Below are 22,045 nucleotides of genomic sequence, written 5' to 3'. Positions count from 1 at the left end.
GCACCTGGTAAATGTGACAGGAGATGCTGAATATGTTGATTGAGAGCAAATGACAAGAATAAAGAAACCACAGACTGCGCCAATATCCACGTAAGACGTACAGTCGTTCGGAAGTGCAACTGCATCCCCCCGACATTGCGTGCCCACATCATATCTTCTCACTCTCACTACACTGTCGCATGCGAAATCGCATACCATGCACCTACGTATTGCTTGTTGAGCGACACCGTGATTACTTTTGCCATTATGTGGGTATCCATATCCAGTTACTAATGCGCCTTCCGAGTAGTGACCTGCTACCGCGTGGGTAGAGTATGTGTGTATTAGGTTTAACCCAGCTTCTGGTCCTGGGGGTAGTGGCCACCAGGATGGCGGGGCATGCCTTGCTGCGCCATGGGATACTGGTTTGACTGCTGCTGCTGTTGTTGGAGGTAGCTCTGGTAGTGCAGAGCAGCCTCGGGCGTCATGTAGGCTTGGGGCATGGCTTGGTTGTTAGGCGGCATGCCGCGTGGCTGGCCAGGCGGTACTTGGGCGTGGTTGTCCTCTGGCGATTCGACAGTGTCGTTGTCGACGCCATTTGCGTCGCCGCTTGATGGCTCGGGAGCGTTGAGACAGGCCTGCGGGGTGTTAGTGACGCGACGCGACAGCTTGGGCGGTGGCTGCAGCATACCTGGATGAGGTTCTTGCCCTCTGGCTTGGTGACTAGCGGTTGCAGCTTGGGTGTGGTAAAGGTGTAGACAAGACCAGTCTCGGAGACGACGAGCAGCAGCACTTGGGTGCCTGTCAGGACAGACAATTCGTAGGCCTGGGAGTGCCATGGTTAGCGGAGCGCTCGGTGCAGGCAACGGTTTCATGCGACGCGGGAGCAAATGCACCACGATGCGCGCTCAACGAGCACCAACGTACCTTCTTCATGATACCAGCCTTGCGCTTGGAGAAGGTGATGTGCCGACGCGACTTGTCTTGGATGAACTTGATCTCAATCTTTCTTCGCTCGCGGCCGGGCTTGTCATCATCGTCGTCGTCGTCGTCGGCAGCGGCGCGCGCACGCTTGACGCCGCGGTTCTCCATGCCCATGGTGCCATTGCCGTCGTCGTGGACTGACGGCGACGCGTTCTGGTCGTGCTCGGTGATTTCGCTGGCCATGGTGGTGAGTCGCGACAAAGATTGGTTACCCGCAGTGTTTGGGGGACGAGGGCCCTAAGCTGTGTTGGGCCGAGTGTGGGGAGTTGGCAGGCGTTCTTGCGTGGTTTGGGCAGACGCGCAAAATGTTACAGAAGGAACTGCAGACGGCTTGAGTTGGGTTAGACTCTTAGGACGACCTCATACGGAAAAGGAAGCGCGGCCTGTTAAAAGATCGGGGCTGGTCCCTTTGTGATGGCGCAGCAGGAATGCAAGGAAAAGGTGCGCGGGGGAGGAAACGCTTGGTCGCACTGTGCTCGGTGGAAGGCACTAAATTACTCGGGGGGCCCGTGCTGCGCCAGTGGCTGGGGGGTGCTTGTGGAAGGGCTTGGTGCCGGAGAGCGTGACCTCGCGACAGAGGGCGGGCTGGGAGAGCGAAAAGGGTACGTACCTGGCCAAACGCACAGCGAGATCAGGTGCGGCGTGCTTTGTTTTCGCGCGCCGTTGGGTGGGTAGCAAAAAGACAGGTCGAGTGGTTTCCCGAACCCTGAGCTTGTGGAGCTTGGCGGGCACGCAGGGACAGACGGAGTGGTGCAGGTGTGTTATAGCCCGAGAGCTGTCTGAGGAAGGAAAGGGACGAACGGTATTGGGAATGAAACGGCGGGAGTGGTCAAGTATTTCTCTCGACGGCTGCTTTGGCTGCTTTGGTGCGGGCAGGCCCTCAACTATCCACACAACTGGGGGCGGATGCGCTTGAGCGCGACCCTGGTCACAGCTCTGAGTCGCAGATCGACAATAATTGCCCTGGACGGAGGCCCTGGACTGAGGTTTCGCGCCGCGCATGAAGGCACAATCTGCAGCGCAGCATGCCTTTTGTGCTGATACTGACTTTGACCCCTTCCCACTAGACCTTTGGCCTGTCAGGTCGTTTTTGGAGATGAACAGCAGCGGCCTTTCCACATGAAAAGTGCGCCGTCCATCTCAGGCCGAGGGCTGCGCTAGAGGCAGCTGAGCAGGACCCCGGTGTTTTGTATCATGTTGATTGGTGGAAAGACTGCGCTAGTCCCGCTCAAGTCAGATTGACGGTCAACTGGTGAAGGTCGGTTGCCCACTCTCCGGGCTTACAGGCCACGGTACGAGATGCTTGGGGGCAGTCGAGGAACGACTAAGCTGCAGGCCAGACTCGTCGTACCGAGTGGTTCGCACCGTCCTTCCCATTGTATTCTTTGCCCTGGACGCAGGCGTCGACTGTACCGCTGTTTGCCCTGTTCATGATAGGAGTGGGTCGTCGTGGGTGTCGTGGAAGCCGCGGCTGCACCTAGGCAAGACCAAGCAAGTACCACCCTTACGCACCTTCCCCGTTTGATCTCGCTTCGCTTGCAGCGACGGTCTAGCCTGCTCCCTCATCCTGCCCGCCTGCACTGTTGGTGGCGCCGGCCCTGAGGCAGCAGCTCGATTCTCAACACCATCGCGCCTCGTGACAACCATAATGCCGCGGCTCCACCATCTGGTTCCATGTAGCCTGCCATCGACACTTCGTCGCACTTCTTCTAACATTGTGCTTGTTCCCACTCCACCTCTGCGGCTCACCGACGTCGCAGCGCCAAAACATCGAACCATCATGCCTGTTCCCGTCTGTGATTGGCCACCCGCAATGCTCCAACACTACTGAAACCACCCACGCATCGCCGTGCTCCAACTGCGACGCGCCCTCGCAGTGCTTCTTAATGCTCATAGTCCCCGTGTCCCCGAATGCCATGCATTTTCCGCGCGAGCGCTGGTCTTGCTACTTTCTCTTCACTTCTATCTAATAATTCTCCTTGCTCGACGCAGTTCACCAGAGTACGCCGGACGGCTCCGCTGCGCTCGACTTCCATTCTTTGCTTCAATCCTTCTTTTTGATTTCACTTCAGTCTCTTCCGTCAAGCCGCAAGTCGCAGTACCGCCAACATGCCGACCAAGTTGATGATGGCCTTTGTTGGCATGGACCTACTCTTTGCCGGATGCGGAGGACTGTTGCTGGGCTTCTCCCTCATATCTGAGCAATCGATGCGCGCCACTCCGACCGTAGACAACGTCACACAGAACCTACTGCTCGGCCAGTGTCCCTTGACAGGTACGACATTTATGAATGGGCCATGGTAGTAATGCTGGGGGAATCGATATCCTGGCACTACTGTGGCGGCGCATTGTCCCACGCATCGCCCTGGAACATGCGGTTTTGGCAAACATCAACTAACAACTTATCCAGCTGGCGTAGTCAATGCAATCTTCGTCTTTGTCACATTCTTGCTGTCTCTCCCAGCCCTTTTTCTACCAACGAATCGAGGTTGGCTCCGTACTCAGGGCTGGTTGGTAGTCATCTGCGCGACCTTCACACTTGGTCTTGGTATCGCTATCTGGGTAGAGACACTACAAACCCGCACGAACCTCAGCGTCCTTTGGGGACGCGAGACGCCGCTTATCCAAAGTCTTTTGCAACAGAAGGTGAGTTGCCTCGATGATCAGCGTCAGCACTAGAAGCGTCCATCCGTACACAATCATGTGGGGAGGCTTAGCAGCCCTGCAAGAATACATCATGATCTACAGAAAGAAGCTGACAAGTAACAGTTCGACTGCTGCGGTTACGTCAACTCAACCACGCCTCCGTTCGTGCAGGATAGCACATGCCAAAACACCCTAGTCGCCGCTCAGAAGGGAGGATGCATTGGTAAATTCTCCTCTTTCGCCAATACATATCTAGATCGAGTGTTCACTGCCGCCTTCGGTATCGTCGGTATCGACATGATCCTTGTGCTTTGTGTCGCCATGGTCCTCAAGTATCGCATGGAGCAGGAACGCTACAGGCACATTGACGAGAAGAACGGACTGGGTGGGCTATAGACGATTGAAGAATCTAAAACAGAAAGAAGAGGGTTTTGGAAGAGCCGGCCAAGCCAAGTCAACGAACACACATGTCAATCGAACGACTCTTTCTTTCCCCCCATAGTCTACAGCTGGTGATGTGGAAGTAATGACGGAGGTCCCAGCAGTGCTGATGCTCCATACGGCAAGCTTTCTAGGTCTTTGATTCGGTATCTTATTGTTTTTGCATTTAGCGTTCTCATGTATATAGATCTGGATACGACTCCGTTAATATAGTTTCACGACTCTTCTCGCATGGCGAGTGTACATGAATTATAGACTTCACATGGACGGTATATCGTAAACCGATGACTTGGACGTGATTGCACTCATGGCCCCAGCATCCCAGAAACGGCTCTCTCCAACAACTGACCATCGCCCCATCAGCCTCATCTCAAACCAGCTCAAAACCAAACACCAAACTAGCCAAGCCTCACTACACCTGTCACTTTGCACCACCATTCCACTTTTCGCCGTTCCCTCACCGGCAACAACGCTAAACCTCTTTTTCCACTTCCCACTTTACTTTTAACAAGGACCATCCCGCATGCCGCCAAACCGTTCATCGGCAAACGGCAACCTAGTTCAAACTCGGAAACTGCTATCCGAAATACAACGGCAGCCTCCAGGGCTGATACACAATACCAAGGAACCCGAACGCACTGGCATGCAAGAGACATGGTAGCAAGCACCTGCGGACGGCAAGTACGCTGGCTAGGCCTAGGGTGGTTTACCCACCGGTACATTCATTGACAGCATGTGGGAGGGATGTCGCGCGCGCGGTATTTATTTATTGTAGGGCTAGCAGACGATGCGATGTGTCTTCACTGGACTAGGCGCGCATATCGCGGTATTCACCCATCATGAGATCTAACTCACGCAACGAACACCCCTTAGCCTATGACCGACGCTCCGAAATGTTGTTTGTGGCTTCACGAGCCCGGCATTCTGGCGCGAAATCCGAACCGAGGCGATTTTCGCTTTGTAGGCGGCCCCCGAATAACGCTGATTCGCATCTCCATCACACCGCCTCAGATAGCGAGTCAGCAATTTGCGTGCGCCACAGCTCTCATGCCTGTCAGACATTTCCCACCTGCAGCCGTCATTGCAAGCGTACCCGTGCCGCAAGCCCACCTAGTAATCTATCGCTGTATCGCATCTCTACACGTGGTATTCACGGCACTCTCTGGCCCAGTCACTTGCTTCGTCATTTCGTTCTTGAGCACTACACAGCACGCACGTTCGCACGTACAGTAGTTATATGAGTAAGCCGCCTCATCGCCTTGACTGGCTCGCTCGCTCTCCGACGCCCCGTAATGCAATGTGACAGGAGGAGATGAACTCGTTTCTGGGCCGCGACCGAGCTTCTGCGGACATCAGCTGGATCGAAAAGAGCTACCTGCATAGTTTTCTCTCTCTTCTAGACCCTTGACGCTAGCCGCTAATTTTCGAAGGATTGCAGATTGCAGCGCGTGAAATTGAACTTGGTCTGATATTTCCTGCGAGGCGACGCGGTAGAGCGGAGCGTGAGTTTTAGTTCTCCTGTAGATCCCCCCTGAAGGATGTAGCGGGATGGTATGCCAAGTGCTGTGCCAACGTTGATGCAGGTTTCAGGGGTCACGAGGAGATGAGGTTGCGCGGGGTGCGACAAGTTGCTTGAAACCTTTCACGAAAGCAAGTAGAGGGATGATATGGTTGTGATAGTGTTGAATGCCCGCAAAGGCGAGTATTATGGTATGGCCTGCATATAACTCGGTAGTATCGGCAAAGCCTTTGTCAAGTCTTTGTGGAATCCGCGACGTCTGACAACACGTCGTCCTCTCCATCGAAGATGCCACGTAATGGTGCTGGGGTGCAGTTCTGCATTCTTTTCGTGAAGAACTTGCTGACTTTGAGCTGTGTATCCTCGTCATCATTCCCAAACACGTTGTGAGCCTTCTTTCCGCCTATCCGTACGGCGTGCTCAAGTCGTGCGCGTAGTCTCTCTATAGAATCCTTCGTGTCCATGATGGTCAAATCCACTACAGCGCCAGCTTCGACAATAGAATTACCAAGTAGCTGAAATTCTCGAGCAAGTGCATCCACCTGGTTGTTGAAGTCTCTCACCTCAGATGACGCAGGTACTGGAGCGCTGACTGGAGAAGAGCCTGCTTCTGAAGTCGTTGGACTTGATAGGGGTTGGTAAGGAACGTCCAATAAACCGGGCCCAATAGCGATGTCAAGAAGAGCCAAACGTGCAGCGAGATGACTGTAGTTCGTATTCTTGTTTACTTGGAAACTTGGCGAGTTCTTCATATGCTTGTAGATGATGTCGGAAACCTTCGGGTCCGAAAGTGGCACGTCGACTGGAGTCGGGTGAACTAGAAATGCGAGGGCCAGATGACGTTGCAAATATGCTGTCAACGGTGATGTCGTTGGAAAAGAACGAATCAAGTTTCTTTGGAGCAAAGGATGCGTCACTTTTGCAAGTAGTTGAGAGACGACATCGCTGAGCTGTGTAGATATTAGAGTGTGAGTGTTGTGTTGTAGTGAAGGGCGCCCTACAGTAGAGGCCAGCTTGTGGTTGTTAGCAAAGCTGCATACAATAGCTCCCATAGCGTCCTGTATGGTGTGCAGAATGGCAGCATCTGCCATGACTCTATCATCAAGACACACGTGGCTGAGTATGTATAGCGCACGACTTCGAGTTTCCGATTGCAAGCTGTAAAGAATCAGTAAAGCCCTTTCCTCATACATAGTCTGCCTACCATGGTGCTGCTCGCTCAAGCAGCTTGGCGATAGAGATTAAAGGCAGCGGAAGCGAGACTCTGGTTTCGGATCGTGGTACAAAGACCGGCGTAAGTTCGGTTGACGCTTCGAGTTGTGCCATATCAGCGCCTATCTCCCTAAACAATGTTTCTAGTCTTGTACGGTCAAGAAGCGTGTAGAGATGCTTATTATGTTTTTCAGACTGTAAACGGTCAAATGTTGCCATGAGTTGAGAATAGATGGGACCTTACCTCCAGGATTTCGATATACCTGTAATTGAGCGCCTCATTCCGACTCGAGGAAACTACAAATCTTAGCAGGTGCAAGTGTGCCGTTTGTGTATTACTAACTCTGATCAATCATCCAAGAAGCTAGCTCTGGAGGCAGCTTTTGTAGATGAAATATCTGTTGAGCGAAGCCGGTCATGAAAGCTTGATCCCTGGCGTACGAGTCTTGAACATGTTAATGACTGACGCGACGTAACAGTATAGAAGCTCTACCTTCAAAGTTCGATACCCATCGATGGTTGGGTAAGCTTCTGATGGGAAATGCGGCCCGCATTGGAATCGAGTTCGAGTCTGAGTTGTCTTTGAAAAAATGGAAAGTGCTTTCTAGCTGCGTAGCGTTCGTTCTCTGCATAGCCTGGAAGAGGCGGTGCGCCTTTTCCGGATCATCATCATCATCTACGACTTGGCCAAGCGTCTCTTCGTTTATTGTAATGGATGCATTCACGGGTATCTCCAGAGGTGTCTCGAGAGCAGTCTTGTGTTCCAGGATCTGTCGCTCTGTTTCCCGGTTCTTCTGGGCTGTTTGTACCAGTGCGCTGAAGTTGATCCTGTCGCCTTTCGCCTTCTTAACGGGCTTGCGTAATCCATCTACTTGATCTTCGGATATGCGTTTTGAATGTGTCGTGGTCATGGTAGTCAAGGCCTTGACTTTTGTCACAGGTATACCAAAGTCCAAGTCGGGAAGCGAGTCATCGTCAGAGTCGGAATTCAAGACCATCTGCTGACCATTTGACTCTATTCGCCTGCTTGTGCCTGAATTTGCGGATGTCTGAGAGGGGTTGAAGGGCGGCGCATCGGCACTTGCAGCTCTTGTTGTTGGAGGCGCGGTCGAAACGGAGGGGTTCGACGAGGAAAGTGGGGGGTGAGTGACGTGCGAGACGGCGTCGGGGAGGGCTGCAGACGATTTTGGAGGGTTAGACTGACGGGTAGGCGCATTTTTTGCATCTGCAGCGGTGGGATGGGTCAGCCTGAGGCAGCAAGTCTCAGACGGCAGGGAGCATGTACTTCTCTGGGGCAGGGTCGATTGCGAAGCAGCAGCACTTTGAGAATTTGTTGGTACGGGAGAGAAGAAGTCTCGGATGCTTTTCTTGTGGGGTTTCATAGCGGAGAATAATAGAGGGGTGGTGATGTTGACGAGTGGGGGTGGTGCAACCTTGCGACGACGCGTGAGGCGTTTCCAGGCTGGATGCTAGACATGATGCGCGGCACGCTGTCACGTGGCTGGCGACAACTTCACCCGGAGCTAAGTATCTGGGCGCAATCCGCCAACGCCTGGCTGCAGATGGGCTAGATTCATTTACCGTTGACGACACGCATCGGAATGCGAGTTCGCCGGCATCCGTATGTCGCGGGAAGCTGGTCAACTCTACACTGCAGAATATTCGTCGCCGCATCCGAGCTATGCCGCCGGCGCTGAGTGGTGACGTCCTGTTTCAACGGTTTCGCATTGCCCTCTCTACGCTGGCCTGCGACATGTTATATTAAGCACATGGGATACGGCTCTAGAAGCTTCATTAATCCGGGTGCCAGCTGTCCAAAGTCACTTGTACGAAGCACAGAGCTCGAGGATCTCCCGGCTACGACGACATAGACAGCCGGGTCGAGAGACGAGGGAGGGCTGAAATGACGCTCCACCCTGGGTGGTTGCTTAGAAGGGCTGCTGACTGGAGCCCGCGGATGCTCCGCTATGATTAGTCCTCGGACGGTCCAAGCTGACATGGCTGAAGCAGACCAAGACCTTCCCAGAGTGCGAAGAGCGTTGTTGATGCTGTTATCCGCCGCCCAGAGGAACTGAGATGGGGATGTGCACTTCATCTACTCTCTCTGTCTCTGCAGGCCCAGGCCACGCGTCGCCAACGCGATTGACAGAAATAAATCCTCCTGTGTTGGTGCGTGAAATGATCAGATCGCAGTGCGGGCCCTTCAAGGGGAACTAGTCTCGCATCTTGTTAAGACCGTAGCGTCCGGCCGAGGGAGTGTGAGGCGTGTGCTTCCCGCGCCGATGCTGTAAGCATATGGAAGCAACTAAAGCCCAGCAACGCATCAATCATTCATCAGGGTCTGCGCAGTACTTGCCGCTCCGCTGCCTTCCCCTCGTGCTGATTCTCCACGGCCCTGCACTCTGACGACCTCGCGCCAGTTAATCACTCCGTCGCATAATCTGACTGTCGCTCCGCCTCCAACGTCGAGTTTAGTGTTCGCAACCGCTGTTTCTCGTCCGGCATCTTTTAATATCCGAATACAACACGGCCGCCCGTCTCCTCGCACCCTCCGCGACGACCACCACAACACCACCACCACAACCACCACCACGCCCCTCGACCACCGCCCGGCACTACATGCACTGCACCCCTCGCCACGTGCCAGCGTCCTCCGCGAACGAGTTGGCTTGCATTGCAGCGTAGAGCCATTCCGGCTCAGGCCGTCGCCGCCCTCCCTGCAGCGCCGCAGCATCCCCGACGACAAGCACCATGACGCTGCAACCCTACATGGAGCCCAACGAGACCGAGGTGTCACATCCCCAGAAGCGCATACGCTGTGAGTGACGCCCATCCGCTGACAGCACAGAGAGACGACAGTTGAGAGCATTGCGCTGACGGGACATGCAGGGGCAACACATCGCGCGACAGGCATCAAAGCGGCAAACAAGCGACACTCCCTCAAGGAACGTCTCCACCGGCGTATAGGCTCTGGCGGCGAGAAGCAAGACCCGTTGGGCAAAGAAGGCGGACTTCCGACCGACCCGTCTCCTGAGAGCTCAGATGCAGGCGCCGAAGAGGGAGACTCAGGGCGCAAAGTCTACTTCAACGTTCCCCTACCGCAAACAGAACGCGACGAAGAAGGCCACCCCCTCGCACAGTACGCCCGCAACAAGATAAGAACCGCCAAATACACGCCGCTCAGCTTCATACCCAAGAACCTGTGGTTCCAGTTCCACAACATCGCCAACGTCTACTTCCTGTTCATTATTATCCTGGGCGTGCGTACCCTCCCGTCTCCTCCGAAACATCCGACAGCTAACTGATTTGTCCAGATTTTCTCCATTTTCGGTGCTAGTAATCCGGCCCTTAATGCAGTACCGCTCATCGTCATTCTCGTCGTAACGTCCATCAAGGATGGAGTAGAGGATTGGCGAAGAACTGTCCTAGACAACGAGCTCAACAACGCGCCCGTTCACCGACTCGTCGACTTCAACAACGTAAACACGGCCGAAGACACGGTATCATTATGGCGGAAGATCAAGAAGGCCACCACAAAGAGCATAATCTCAACATGGCGGCTGATGAAGAGCGCCAAGAGCAAAAAGGGTGCAAAGGGCAAAGGAGGTGAGGACGGCGGCATGGACGGCTCGCGCCCTTCCCACGAGACCCGAAGAGCTTCCATCGCATCACGCAGAGAATCCTACTTTGGAAACGAGAACGACATTCAGATGACACCCGTGCCCTCACCGCTACCAGGCCAATCTCCTACGCATTCTCCTCCACTAACCCATGGACCCGGTGAAGGAGATAAAATTCGCGGCGCCGACTCCCATCCTGGCCCTCAAAAGAAGTTCTGGGGAAGTGTGCTGAACCCGTACAAGACTGCTCCAGAAAAGGCACGTTTCAAGAAAGATGCATGGAAAAATGTCCAGGTCGGTGATTTCGTGCGCCTTTACAACGATGAGGAGATCCCTGCCGACGTGATTGTGCTTTCCACTTCTTCCGACGACGGCGCATGCTATGTTGAGACGAAGAACCTGGACGGTGAGACCAACCTCAAGGTGCGTAATGCACTCCACGCTACTCGAGATGTGCGACATGCTCGACACTGCGAGCGCGCCGAATTCGTCATCGAGAGCGAAGGCGCGCATTCCAACTTGTACTCGTACAGTGCAGCCATCAGGTGGCAGCAGCACAACGCGAAAGATCCCGAGGCGCCGGCGTACGAAATGGTCGAGCCCATCTCCATTAACAACCTTATCCTCCGTGGCTGTCAACTGCGAAACACTGAGTGGGTATTGGGTGTCGTCGTCTTCACTGGAGAAGAGACAAAGATCATGATAAACTCCGGTATCACGCCCAGCAAGAGAGCCAGGATCTCCAAGGAACTGAACTGGAACGTTGTATACAATTTCTTCATCCTGGCCGCCATGTGTCTGGTCTCTGGAATCGTGCTTGGTGTGACTTGGGCCCGGGACGACACCACCCATTCATTCTTCGAATATGGTTCCTACGGAGGTGCTCCTGCTACAGACGGTGTAATTGCGTTTTGGGCTGCCGTCATTCTCTTCCAGAATTTGGTTCCTATTTCGCTTTACATTACCCTGGAAATCATTCGTACGCTGCAGGCCCTCTTTATCTACAGCGACATACACATGTACTACGCAAAGCTGGACTACCCCTGTACTCCCAAGTCCTGGAATATCTCAGACGACGTGGGCCAGATCGAATACATCTTTTCGGACAAGACGGGTACACTCACCCAGAACGTCATGGAGTTCAAGAAGGCAACCATTAATGGAGTTCCCTATGGAGAAGCGTACACAGAGGCCCAGGCAGGCATGCAGCGGAGACAAGGTATCAACGTCGAAGTTGAGGGTGCCAAGGCCCGCGAACAGATTGCGCGCGACCGTGTGCGGATGCTCGAGGGAATTCGCAAGATGCATGACAACCCCTACTTGTGGGATGACGACCTGACATTTATTGCTCCGGACTATATTGACGACCTGCGCGGAGAATCTGGAATGGAACAAAAGAGAGCTAATGAGGAGTTTATGATTGCTTTGGCCCTTTGCCATACCGTCGTTACTGAACGCACCCCTGGTGACCCACCGAAGATCGAGTTCAAAGCACAATCGCCCGATGAAGCCGCACTCGTCGCTACTGCCCGTGATTGTGGCTTCACATTCGTTGGTCGCGAAGACGATCGTCTCGTTGTCAATATTTTGGGACAAGAGCGCAAATACCAAGTCCTCAATACCCTGGAATTCAACTCCAGCAGGAAGCGAATGAGTGCGATCATCAGAATGCCTGATAACAGAATCGTCCTATTCTGCAAAGGAGCCGACAGCATGATCTACTCTAGGTTGATCCCCAATGAGCAACGACAACTCCGTGCCGATACTGGTGAGCATCTTGAGATGTTTGCGCGAGAAGGACTCCGAACACTGTGCATTGCTCAACGAGAGATCTCCGAGGAGGAATACCAAGAGTGGAACAGGGATTACGACATTGCTGCCAACGCTATTCAAGGACGTGAGGACAAGCTGGAAGAGGTATCCGATCGCATCGAAAACCACTTGTGGCTGATTGGAGGAACTGCCATCGAAGACCGACTCCAGGACGGTGTACCAGAGTCCATTTCTCTTCTCGGTCAGGCCGGTATTAAGCTGTGGGTTCTTACAGGTGACAAAGTCGAGACAGCCATCAACATCGGTTTCTCTTGCAACCTGCTCGACAACGACATGGACCTGATTATCCTCAAGGTTACAGACGATAACATCGATTCTATAGAAGCCCAGCTCGACGAGAAATTGAAGATCTTCGGTCTAGAAGGCTCTGAAGAAGAACTGGCCGCCGCTCAAAACGATCACGAACCACCACCACCTACACATGCCATCATCATCGACGGAGACACTCTCAAGCTGGCTCTAGATGAATCAGTGAAGCGGAAGTTCCTTCTGCTTTGTAGGCGTTGTCGATCCGTTCTTTGCTGCCGTGTGAGTCCCAGTCAGAAAGCAGCCGTCGTCAACATGGTCAAGACTGGACTGGACTGTCTCACTCTTGCTATTGGAGACGGTGCCAACGACGTGGCCATGATTCAAGAGGCGCACGTTGGTGTCGGTATCGCTGGTGTCGAGGGCCGCGCAGCCGTCATGTCTTCTGATTACGCCATTGGTCAATTCCGTTTCCTCACTCGCCTTGTGCTTGTTCACGGTCGATGGTCATACCGTAGGCTCGCAGAAACCATTGCCAACTTCTTCTACAAGAACATCATTTGGACGTTTTCTCTCTTCTGGTACCAGATTTACACCAATTTCGACAGCCAGTATATCTTCGACTACACTTACATTATCTTCTTCAACTTGGCGTTTACGTCACTCCCTGTTATCGTCATGGGTGTTCTGGATCAGGATGTCGATGATAGAGTATCTCTGGCCGTCCCGGAGCTGTACCGTCGTGGTATCGAGCGAAAGGAATGGAGCCAGCCTAAGTTCTGGTAAGCAAAATCGGCTCAAGGCACATGAAAGACACTAACACATCATAGGGCTTACATGGTCGATGGTATCTACCAATCCGCAGTTGCCTTCTTCTTCTTATACGAAATCTTCGCACCCGCAACTTTTGCGACCTCCAACGGATTGGACCTGGCCGAGTTCCGACGCATGGGTATCTACGCTGCAACTACAGCTGTTTGCGCAGCCAACATCTACGTCCTGTACAACACATATCGTTGGGACTGGCTGATCGTCCTGATCGTCGTCATCAGTACTCTCTTCATCTGGTTCTGGACTGGGGTGTACACCTCTTTCACCTCGAGTGCTCAATTCTACAAGGCTGGTGCCGAAGCATACGGCACTCTCAATTTCTGGGCTTACGTTCTGTGCGCTACGGTAGCGTGTTTGCTTCCGCGCTTCATCTTCAAGGTGGTGCAGAAGATCTACTTCCCTCTAGATGCGGACATTATTCGGGAGCAGGTGAAGCAAGGCAAATTCGACTATTTGAGAGACAATGACTCTTACCTTCCTCCTCGACCAGAGAAGGTGGCTGGTGAGCAAGACTCCAACCAGTCATCGGAAGCCGATGCTTCGAAGTACAAAGCCGCTAATGCCGATGTCACGGACGAAGACGTTCGACCCATCTACCCACCATCAGTTGCTCCAACCGCTACGACGCACAACCCAAGAAGCCAGAATGGCAGCAACAGCACCGACTACACTTTCCGCCGTTCTATGGAGGGCCTCCCACCCGCCCCTACAACGGAAGCTCCTCCCCTCGCCCATCGTATGTCGACCGACTACCGCGTACGACCAAGCTTCGATCGCGCACGTATGTCTATGGACCGCGTGCGTCCTAGTTTCGAGCAAAGCAACGACTTTACCTCGGCCGCCATGCTGACACGACTCGAGTCGTCCCACAGCCGTAACAGTTTCCAAGGCCACAGGAACAGCTACCAGGGCGGTCCCCCCAATACACAACCGGCAGTCATGAGCCGGTTACGCAATGCGATCCGCAGAGCGACAATAACACGAGATGAGGCGCCAGAACATCTTCGTCAAAACCAAGAAGATGTACCGGAAGTGCCTGCAGTACCCAAAAGCCCACCACGTAGTCCGCGAAGTCCGCCCAGGTAGTACCTGAGGTGACTAGTAGTAGGATGGGGGACGACTTGTTTGCATATTGTCTGTCCCTGTTTCCTCCTTTGACGAGCCTTTACGACTCCTTTTTTGTACATAACCCATCATATTTCTTTTAACTGTCACGTTTCGCATTGCGCTAGCGATCTGACCATGTTCCTCATCCACATATCATCATTACCACTACCACTACGCTTTATTCCCTGTTTGTGGTTTTCTGCCTCTCCATCAAAGATCAAATAGGCGTTTTTGGTCTTGATTTCCCGAAATGTATAGCTTGTGATTCCCTCGTTGAGCTTTCTTTGTTTCTTAGTCTTTTTCTGTCTACACCGATGTCAGAGCCATGGGGGGAGTGATGAGATGTGCTCGTTGTGGGATGGAAAAATAGACGGGTGTTGATGAGTATGGCTGTAGATATTCTAATGATGTGTGACTAGCCTGGTCCTATCCTGGGCTGTCTCGACGTTCTAAGAGATCTTCGTATGAGTGGCTGATTTTCATAATATGTGGTCTATTCAAAACCACCTAGTGACTCTTGCCTTGAGTATATTTGTGTCTAGGTACTGTCACGCTTTCGCAGTCGCCACGCTTCTCAGACTCATTCTTTCCCAACTGGCTGTGACTTGCTAAGTTTGCAATCAACTCGCGCTAACCTTTCCAGTCACCTGGTACATTCATACCTTACACACTTACGACCTCGCAACACTGCCCACAGAGAAAGGCGTCAGTCACAACTAAAGCGCCAGTGATTGATTCAGCGCCTCGCTAATTTTCACGTAATACCCTCAGGGAAAACCTTAACTAAACACCTTTTCGTCACGTTGTCGCTTGTTGCCTGGCGTTTTGAGTGGTACAACCACCAAGCGCAAGTGCGTCCCGAATCACGGGTGATTACACGTGCCTTGTGAAAGAGCGTAATAAGCATTCTTTCTTTGAATGATAATTTGAGGGTCGTAATCACCTTCAAGTAATTGCAATTGCAACCCCGCATCTTACACTCCTTCGACAGGCTCAAGTCTACTTCCGCGTTCGTAACAGACGCGCTTTATCATCCTCCCAACCCCGAACACCGATATGGCTTCCACAAATCCCGACAGCGCAAGGAATCTAGGGACCGCAAGGGTGTTGGGTGAGCGAGGCTTTCCGGCTGAGGGTCAGGCTAAGCATTCTTTGTCTGTACAAGAAAGGGCCAGGAAGAGGAAGTGGAACATATCTGGCGACGAACACCGAGTGTTCGAAGGAGGCGACGTCACCACACGGTACAGTCGTGCTGAGATTACAGACAACTATAGGGTTGAAAGTGGCAGACCGCAATTACATGGCCCAGAAAAGACCGTAAGGCTGTACGCGTCTCATTCGAACGCTCTCGACCCTGATCGTAGCAAACGACATAGACATGGAGCACCAGACTCCCCACGACAGAACAACCCCCGGAAACGCAACAAGCAAAATTTGGAGAAGGCACAGCAGCTCGCCCCGAACTATCCTGATCTCCGAGATATCGAAGCATGGCAAAAATTAGGCCAAAACATAGAGCGAAAGTTCCACAGAGAATACACATTTGTATATCGACAGTTGCGTCTGAACCAATGTCCTAAGGCATTGGCATACACCGAGTGGAGAAAGAGGGTACAGCAAGAGATGGTGGGGTTGGGCTTGCAAGATGCATATACTCGGCCTTTTGTAGATAGGATGCCTGGAGGTGAAGTCAAAGATGAGGCTAAGGAAGAAGTGGCCCAAGAGGCGATGAAGGAAGCGGAGGAAGAACGGGCACGGAGAGAAATGGATAGGATGATTGCGGACGATGGCCTTGACATTGATATCTACGGCGATGAAGAGACGAGGAGGAAGTATGAACCCTGGATCAGGAGTCGAATGGATCGAACGTAGATACCTATCTTCGCGATCCGCCCATGATACCACTCGACCTTCTTTTTTCACGATGCTTTGAATTCCTTGTGCGATTGCTTTTTTGTCGCTTGACCAGCTTCGTCGATTTGGTCTGATACCACGCAGACAGCGATTAGTGGGGCCGCGGTTGCATGTCATGTATACATCATAGCTATCCAGAAAACTGGCACTTCTATCAATGCCTTCCTGGTGTAAATGAAACCATCTTAATTTATCATTACTTGGAGTAGTTGGCTGGGACACTGTGAAGGCAGCAACACTAAAGTTCATGGCAGTGGTGCGGTCACCCATACCACACTCGGGTACTGATATGACCACAGTAAACGTCACAGCGAAGGAAAGCCGCTAGCATGTCCGATCTGGCACATGGTATCCATATTTGACCCACACGATCTGAAAGCGAGTCTGCAGAAAGCAGCTCTGAGAGCCTTGGGATGAGCCTGTCCTGCATGAGACCCACTAATGACCGTAGATCGGTAAACCCGATGTGTAGAGCTACACTCTCAATGTCTTGCTAAATTTCAGATCGCAACCGATCTTCCCAAAGAAATAGGCTTACTACATCGTTGTGCGATCGATTGGCAATCTCCACCCTGTTTGTACAGCACATCAATCTCGATCGGCATGACAGAAACTGTGCACACGTGAGTGCGCAGGTATGACCATGACACAGATTTTCGGTACGCGCAAGAGTTGATTTCATTATGATGTCGAATACTTCATAAAGAAGTATGCAAAAAGATGACGATGTCTCACTACGTGTCTGATTTAAGAGACGTGCTATTTGCAGAATTCTGAGACCAACTGGAGGAACAAAACCAACCCGAGAACATACTTGGCCTTTTTGATCTCTTTTTTTACCCCGTAATCATGGACAGACCAAAGCAAGCATCAGATGATGAGACTTCTTACCTTGTCTCTCTTTCTCACTACGATACACACAGCCTTTGCTCGGACTACACATTGAGGCGCCACAAATACGAATCCGAGGCCAACGCTGGATGTTACGAAGCGAGACAAGATTGGATCAAATACGTCGGGCCAATCGAAGAATTCGGGGGATGTAACCCTATCAACGGCAACTTCTCGGCTGTGGTCCTACCACTTACCAAGCCGGAAAGGTTGCGCATGATCGCTTATGTGCTTGAGTGTACGATACCTGTACCATACGGTTTCCCCATCACTGAGGTAGTCTGCTTACTGAATGCAGATGCATTCCTTTACGATAATATGATTGAGCTTGAGAAACCAGAAACGGTATGATAGAAGTTCAATTGGTTTTTCAGATTGAAGATCACTGATGATCGTAGTCGCGTGCTGATAATCAAAACAAAAGAGAGTGGAAAAACACGAACCCGGCACTGGGCAAGACACAGATTCAAGCGAAGATCATGATACAGCTTGCTTCCATCGACTATGCGTGTACTGAACGGGTAAAAAGTGTGTGGACAGAGATGATTGATACGACTCTACGAGACAAGAACAAGTGCTTTACCCACCTGGAAGAGTACGTGAACTTCCGCATGATTGATACTGGAGCGCCGTAAGTTTTCTCTTTGCTGTTGAATAAGTAATGCGCTTGTCAAAACTGACTGTTTTAGGTTTGTGGAAGCCATGCTGCTGTTTGGCATGGGTGTGACGCTCAGCAAAGAAGAGGACATTAAACTCGAGCAAATTCGCAAGCCTTGTTACGCAGCTCTCGGCCTGGCTAATGACTTCTTCTCCTTTGACCGCGAATATGCGGACTTCGAAAAATCTGGAAAGTCGCAAACACTGACGAACGCGGTCTGGCTTCACATGCAATGGTACAACATGGATGTAAATGCGGCAAAAAGCATGACTTTGGAGGCGACGAAAAGATACGAGGAGCAGTTTCTGGGGAGCTTTGCAGAGTTTCGGCAGAATAATGCGCCCATACCTGAGAAACTTGACAGATATTTGGACGCGCTGGCTTACCAGAAATGTTGTTTGGAGTTTGAATTGTCCGAGGTACCACCGAGAGTACAGATATGACCCGAATGTGGGCATGGAAGATGGACTGACAGCGGAGTCGCTTCAAAAGACACTTTGTCTTGAGTACGATGCTTATATACGAACCGAGGTAAAGGAAGAGCGGGATGAAAGCTCCCGGCGTTCGTCTACCGATTCATCCCTTCAAGCCTCCGAAGACGACAGCTTCACAACGAGGGATGATGTTTCGATCTCTTCTTATACATCTGTCTCTCCTTCGACCTTAAAGGACGATCAAATACTTTGCAATGATCTGTTAGGCCAAGAAAATGTCCAGGCACCTTTCGATTACATCACTTCACTCCCCTCCAAAGGTGTACGAGACACCTTCATCGACGCTCTCAATATCTGGCTCAACGTACCCGAGACCGTCGTATCCCGTATCAAATCACTAGGAAACCGTCTACACGCTGCATCTCTTATGCTCGATGATATCGAAGATGGGTCTAATCTCCGACGAGGTCAGCCGGCGACGCACACCGTCTTCGGTATTGCACAAACGATCAACTCCGGATGTTACGAAGTCCTCCAAGCTGTGAGTGAGGCTCAAGAATTGGGCGCCGCAGAGGTAAAGATTGTCTTCGAAGAACTCGCCGAATTGCACATCGGCCAGTCTTATGATCTCTTTTGGACATATCATACCCAGTGTCCGTCCGAGAACGAGTATCTGGAGATGGTGAACAAGAAGACTGGAGGTCTGTTTCGATTGTTGGTGCGGCTTCTGCTTGAGTCTGCAGATTGCGAATTGTTGCGAGTTACGCAAGGCGCAGATATTGAGGAGCTTGTAAGCTGTATTGGGATACAATACCAGGTCCGCGATGATTATCAGAACCTTCATTCGCCGGAATACAGTGCTCAAAAGGGATTTTGTGAGGATCTGGATGAGGGTAAAATGTCCTTCCCACTCGTTCACGCGTTGAAAAGTTGCGAAGACAACGCTGAACTGTATGAGCTTCTCCGACAACGGCGGGATATCGGATATTTATCAGATGAGCAGAAAAAGCTTGTGCTGGGGCAACTCGACCGAGCGGGCAGCATGACGTATACGCGAGATACATTGAGACGACTACAGGGGGAGATTCATGCTGGCTTGAAGAGAGTTGAGGATGTTACTGGAAGGGAAAATTGGATATTGAGGGCTTTGTTACAGAGACTCGAGGTGTAGATCGAAACGTAGTTACTGACGTGCTTTTGGCATGTTTTTCGTAGCCACAACTGACCGTGGTTGACCTCATAGCCCCCCCCCCCCCCCCCCCCATACTTGTAGCTCTGCTCTGTATCGTATTGAATTATTCTGGTGTTGAGAAGAGCGCGACAAGCACAATAGTGAAGGCCGTATCGCATACGCTAAGACTAGGTAGTGCTTCAATCAAACATTAAAGACTCACGCTCACTTGATCGGCGGCACTCACCTAACGAACAATCTCCAGTCCTGAACGTTTAAGCACTATCAACGTCATCTCCCCTCATCTAACCAAGATCACTACGACCACGATCTAAACTTCCTGAAGCGCTGTATCTTCTCTTCCTCGAACACCCATCCACGTAACGACATCGCCCATAGACACTGCAATGTCTGAAGATTCCGAAACACTGTATCACGGAGTAGGAGACACGACTCCCCTACCTACCCAGAGCGAAGGACAGCTTAAGTCCGATGATCTACCTCCCCGACGACCACACCATATCACGCGCGATATGGCAGTCGACAGAACGTCAGTAAACTCCACGCTGATTTCCGACTCGCACAAGTCCTTCAAAAATCGGGGCTCGAATCAATTCATCGTTCGGGTTAGCAAGGATGAGAGGCTTCGACTTGCACAACTGGACATAAAGGACAGGCTCAATAAAGTGGACAGCGGTCTGCGTGTATTGAAGGCAAGGTTGAAAACCAAGGAAGAGAAATTGGCATCGCGTTACGACATGCCAAAGAACATCATGACTGCAGAGGAAAAGCTGAAGGTCAAGATTGAGAAGGCAAAGGAGGAATTGAGCGCTAAGGAGGATCTAGCTGCGGCGCGACGTACAAAGAAGCATGACATGCGCGACGAGCGGGCCAAGAAGCAAAAGGTAGACTATCAGCAGCGAGAGGCAAAACGACGAGAGCAAGCAAAGACGGACATTGGTGCAGAGATGGCAAGTGCCGGAGCTGCGATGGCGACTTCTTGTGAGGGTGACTTCGACATCGATGTTTACGATAACTAAGATACGTGCAAAGAATGCAGCATTGCTTCTTTACATATTGGCTAGTGACTTACGGCGCTATGGGCGGTGAGACTTTGAGACTGTTGCATACTTACGTTCCGCGACGGAAAGTTGCGTCGTTCAGACCCACTGCCAAAAGTATATCGCGCCGTTGCGACAGAACGTTGATAACCACAGTTGTATGGGCTCTTGACGCTTTCGATGTGACCTCATACAGACTGCGCCTTTCTTTGAGCATGTCAGGTGTGTAAGAAAAAGATGCTCAGAGTGAAGTGATGCTGGCTGGAGACGGGTGAAGAATGCGCTAGCTCAAATTACACTAGCCGACCGATCGACAGGGCAAGTATGTCATCATCGATCGCGTCCCGACCACTTTTCGCGAAGCTCAGAAGCATCAAAAGATTGTCACGAGCATGGCATCTGTTGCTACCCTTCCATTGCCCCCATCGCGATGCCACCGTGGTCGCTGATCTCACCGGCCTCTCGGGGCATAGGCTTCGCACTCGCAAGACGGGTGTTGCAGACTACGAACGCGCCCGTTGTTACAACAGCCCGAAAGGATCTCGATAAGACAAAGGAGGAGTTACTCGATGGTTTGGATGTTGACGAGAGGCGATTGACGGTGTTGAAACTGGATGTTCTAGGTACGTATTTAGCATATGTGATAATGTGCACAATGGCGCTCGAGTACTGATCTTACTCTAGACGAGACGACTATTGCAGATGCAGCAGCGACCTGCAAGAAGCAGTTCAGTGATGGCCCTCATCAGCTTCAACTAGCTATGATGGTGCCGGGGATCCTTTTCCCAGAAAAGTCACCCTCCCAAATCAACGCTGACGAAGCGTTATTGACTTTGTAAGTAATGGTCTTATCTAAACCGGACATGCGATGTGTACTGACTACGTACACCAATGCGTAGCCGAACTAATACTCTGGGTCCAATGCTTATGCTCAAGCACTTTTCTTCTTTCCTCCCAAGGAAGAGTGCAGTCATTGACAAGGAACAAGAGGACATGACGGGCTTACCAGATGTAGCTACAATGGCTATCATGTCAGCTCGCGTTGGTAGTATCAGTGACAACCGTCTAGGAGGATGGTACAGCTATCGTGCATCAAAAGCTGGTGTCAATCAGGTAGTCAAAACCTTTGACAACCATCTGAGGACTGCGTCGGGCGATAACGCGATGGCGATTGCCTTACATCCCGGAACCGTCAAGACTGGTTTTAGCAAAGATTTCTGGAGTAACGTCAAGAAGGAGAAGCTGTTTGAGCGCGACTGGGTTGCAGAAAGGCTAGTTGACGTAATCCGGCAAGTGGCGCCTGAAGGACGGGGCAAGTGCTGGGACTGGGATGGGAAGGAAGTGCCGCCTTGAAAGGCATACAAAATGCAAGCGCTCGAATTCACAAAGGCCACCACTTGTTCTCTCTCGCAACTTTACTAACATCAGTTTTTTCTATACCACCACCGCTTGCATCACCAACAGTATCTCTTATCTGCTATCGTTACTCAACCATCAC

General features: G+C 51.8%; 8 protein-coding genes across 8 annotated transcripts; 6 read left to right on the top strand and 2 right to left on the bottom strand.

Moving 5' to 3' along the window:
* Window positions 1-329: 329 nt before the first annotated feature.
* Window positions 330-1,146, bottom strand: CC77DRAFT_927092 (SRF-TF-domain-containing protein; the record flags this gene model as incomplete). Its single annotated transcript, XM_018533972.1, has 3 exons — window positions 330-617; window positions 671-805; window positions 907-1,146. The coding sequence occupies 3 exons, from the start codon at window positions 1,144-1,146 to the stop codon at window positions 330-332; spliced, it is 663 nt and encodes a 220-aa protein (XP_018390857.1).
* A 1,763-nt stretch (window positions 1,147-2,909) lies between these two features.
* Window positions 2,910-4,181, top strand: CC77DRAFT_322061 (tetraspanin). Its single transcript, XM_018531251.1, has 3 exons — window positions 2,910-3,238; window positions 3,374-3,609; window positions 3,733-4,181. Exons 1-3 carry the CDS (start codon window positions 3,073-3,075, stop codon window positions 4,003-4,005), a joined length of 675 nt encoding a protein of 224 aa, XP_018390856.1. The 5' UTR covers window positions 2,910-3,072; the 3' UTR covers window positions 4,006-4,181.
* Window positions 4,182-5,546: 1,365 nt separating this feature from the next.
* Window positions 5,547-8,350, bottom strand: CC77DRAFT_322054 (hypothetical protein). The gene is made up of 7 exons (XM_018531250.1): window positions 8,067-8,350; window positions 7,275-8,006; window positions 7,125-7,226; window positions 7,026-7,078; window positions 6,774-6,976; window positions 6,571-6,727; window positions 5,547-6,519 (listed from the first exon to the last, which is right to left on the bottom strand). Exons 1-7 carry the CDS (start codon window positions 8,161-8,163, stop codon window positions 5,803-5,805), a joined length of 2,061 nt encoding a protein of 686 aa, XP_018390855.1. The 5' UTR covers window positions 8,164-8,350; the 3' UTR covers window positions 5,547-5,802.
* Window positions 8,351-9,098: 748 nt separating this feature from the next.
* CC77DRAFT_1016399 (phospholipid-translocating P-type ATPase) lies at window positions 9,099-14,887 on the top strand. Its single transcript, XM_018524206.1, has 4 exons — window positions 9,099-9,599; window positions 9,671-10,041; window positions 10,096-13,262; window positions 13,311-14,887. The coding sequence occupies exons 1-4, from the start codon at window positions 9,533-9,535 to the stop codon at window positions 14,395-14,397; spliced, it is 4,692 nt and encodes a 1,563-aa protein (XP_018390854.1). The 5' UTR covers window positions 9,099-9,532; the 3' UTR covers window positions 14,398-14,887.
* Window positions 14,888-15,076: 189 nt separating this feature from the next.
* Window positions 15,077-16,323, top strand: CC77DRAFT_1076845 (hypothetical protein). The gene has a single exon (XM_018529253.1). The coding sequence runs from the start codon at window positions 15,475-15,477 to the stop codon at window positions 16,288-16,290; it is 816 nt and encodes a 271-aa protein (XP_018390853.1). The 5' UTR covers window positions 15,077-15,474; the 3' UTR covers window positions 16,291-16,323.
* An 858-nt stretch (window positions 16,324-17,181) lies between these two features.
* Window positions 17,182-19,486, top strand: CC77DRAFT_1076840 (terpenoid synthase; the record flags this gene model as incomplete). The annotated part of the gene is made up of 5 exons (XM_018529252.1): window positions 17,182-17,461; window positions 17,522-17,568; window positions 17,622-17,854; window positions 17,913-18,203; window positions 18,271-19,486. 5 exons carry the CDS (start codon window positions 17,182-17,184, stop codon window positions 19,484-19,486), a joined length of 2,067 nt encoding a protein of 688 aa, XP_018390852.1.
* A 293-nt stretch (window positions 19,487-19,779) lies between these two features.
* CC77DRAFT_321977 (hypothetical protein) lies at window positions 19,780-20,851 on the top strand. Its single transcript, XM_018531249.1, has one exon. The coding sequence runs from the start codon at window positions 19,894-19,896 to the stop codon at window positions 20,524-20,526; it is 633 nt and encodes a 210-aa protein (XP_018390851.1). The 5' UTR covers window positions 19,780-19,893; the 3' UTR covers window positions 20,527-20,851.
* Window positions 20,852-20,977: 126 nt separating this feature from the next.
* Window positions 20,978-21,900, top strand: CC77DRAFT_1027966 (NAD(P)-binding protein; the record flags this gene model as incomplete). The annotated part of the gene is made up of 3 exons (XM_018526407.1): window positions 20,978-21,170; window positions 21,232-21,382; window positions 21,447-21,900. The coding sequence occupies 3 exons, from the start codon at window positions 20,978-20,980 to the stop codon at window positions 21,898-21,900; spliced, it is 798 nt and encodes a 265-aa protein (XP_018390850.1).
* Window positions 21,901-22,045: the final 145 nt, after the last annotated feature.

The sequence above is a fragment of the Alternaria alternata genome (genome assembly GCF_001642055.1).
Source record: "Alternaria alternata strain SRC1lrK2f unplaced genomic scaffold CC77scaffold_2, whole genome shotgun sequence".
In the NCBI taxonomy this organism is placed as follows: Eukaryota; Fungi; Ascomycota; class Dothideomycetes; order Pleosporales; family Pleosporaceae; genus Alternaria; species Alternaria alternata.
This window is presented reverse-complemented; position numbering and strand designations above follow the sequence as displayed.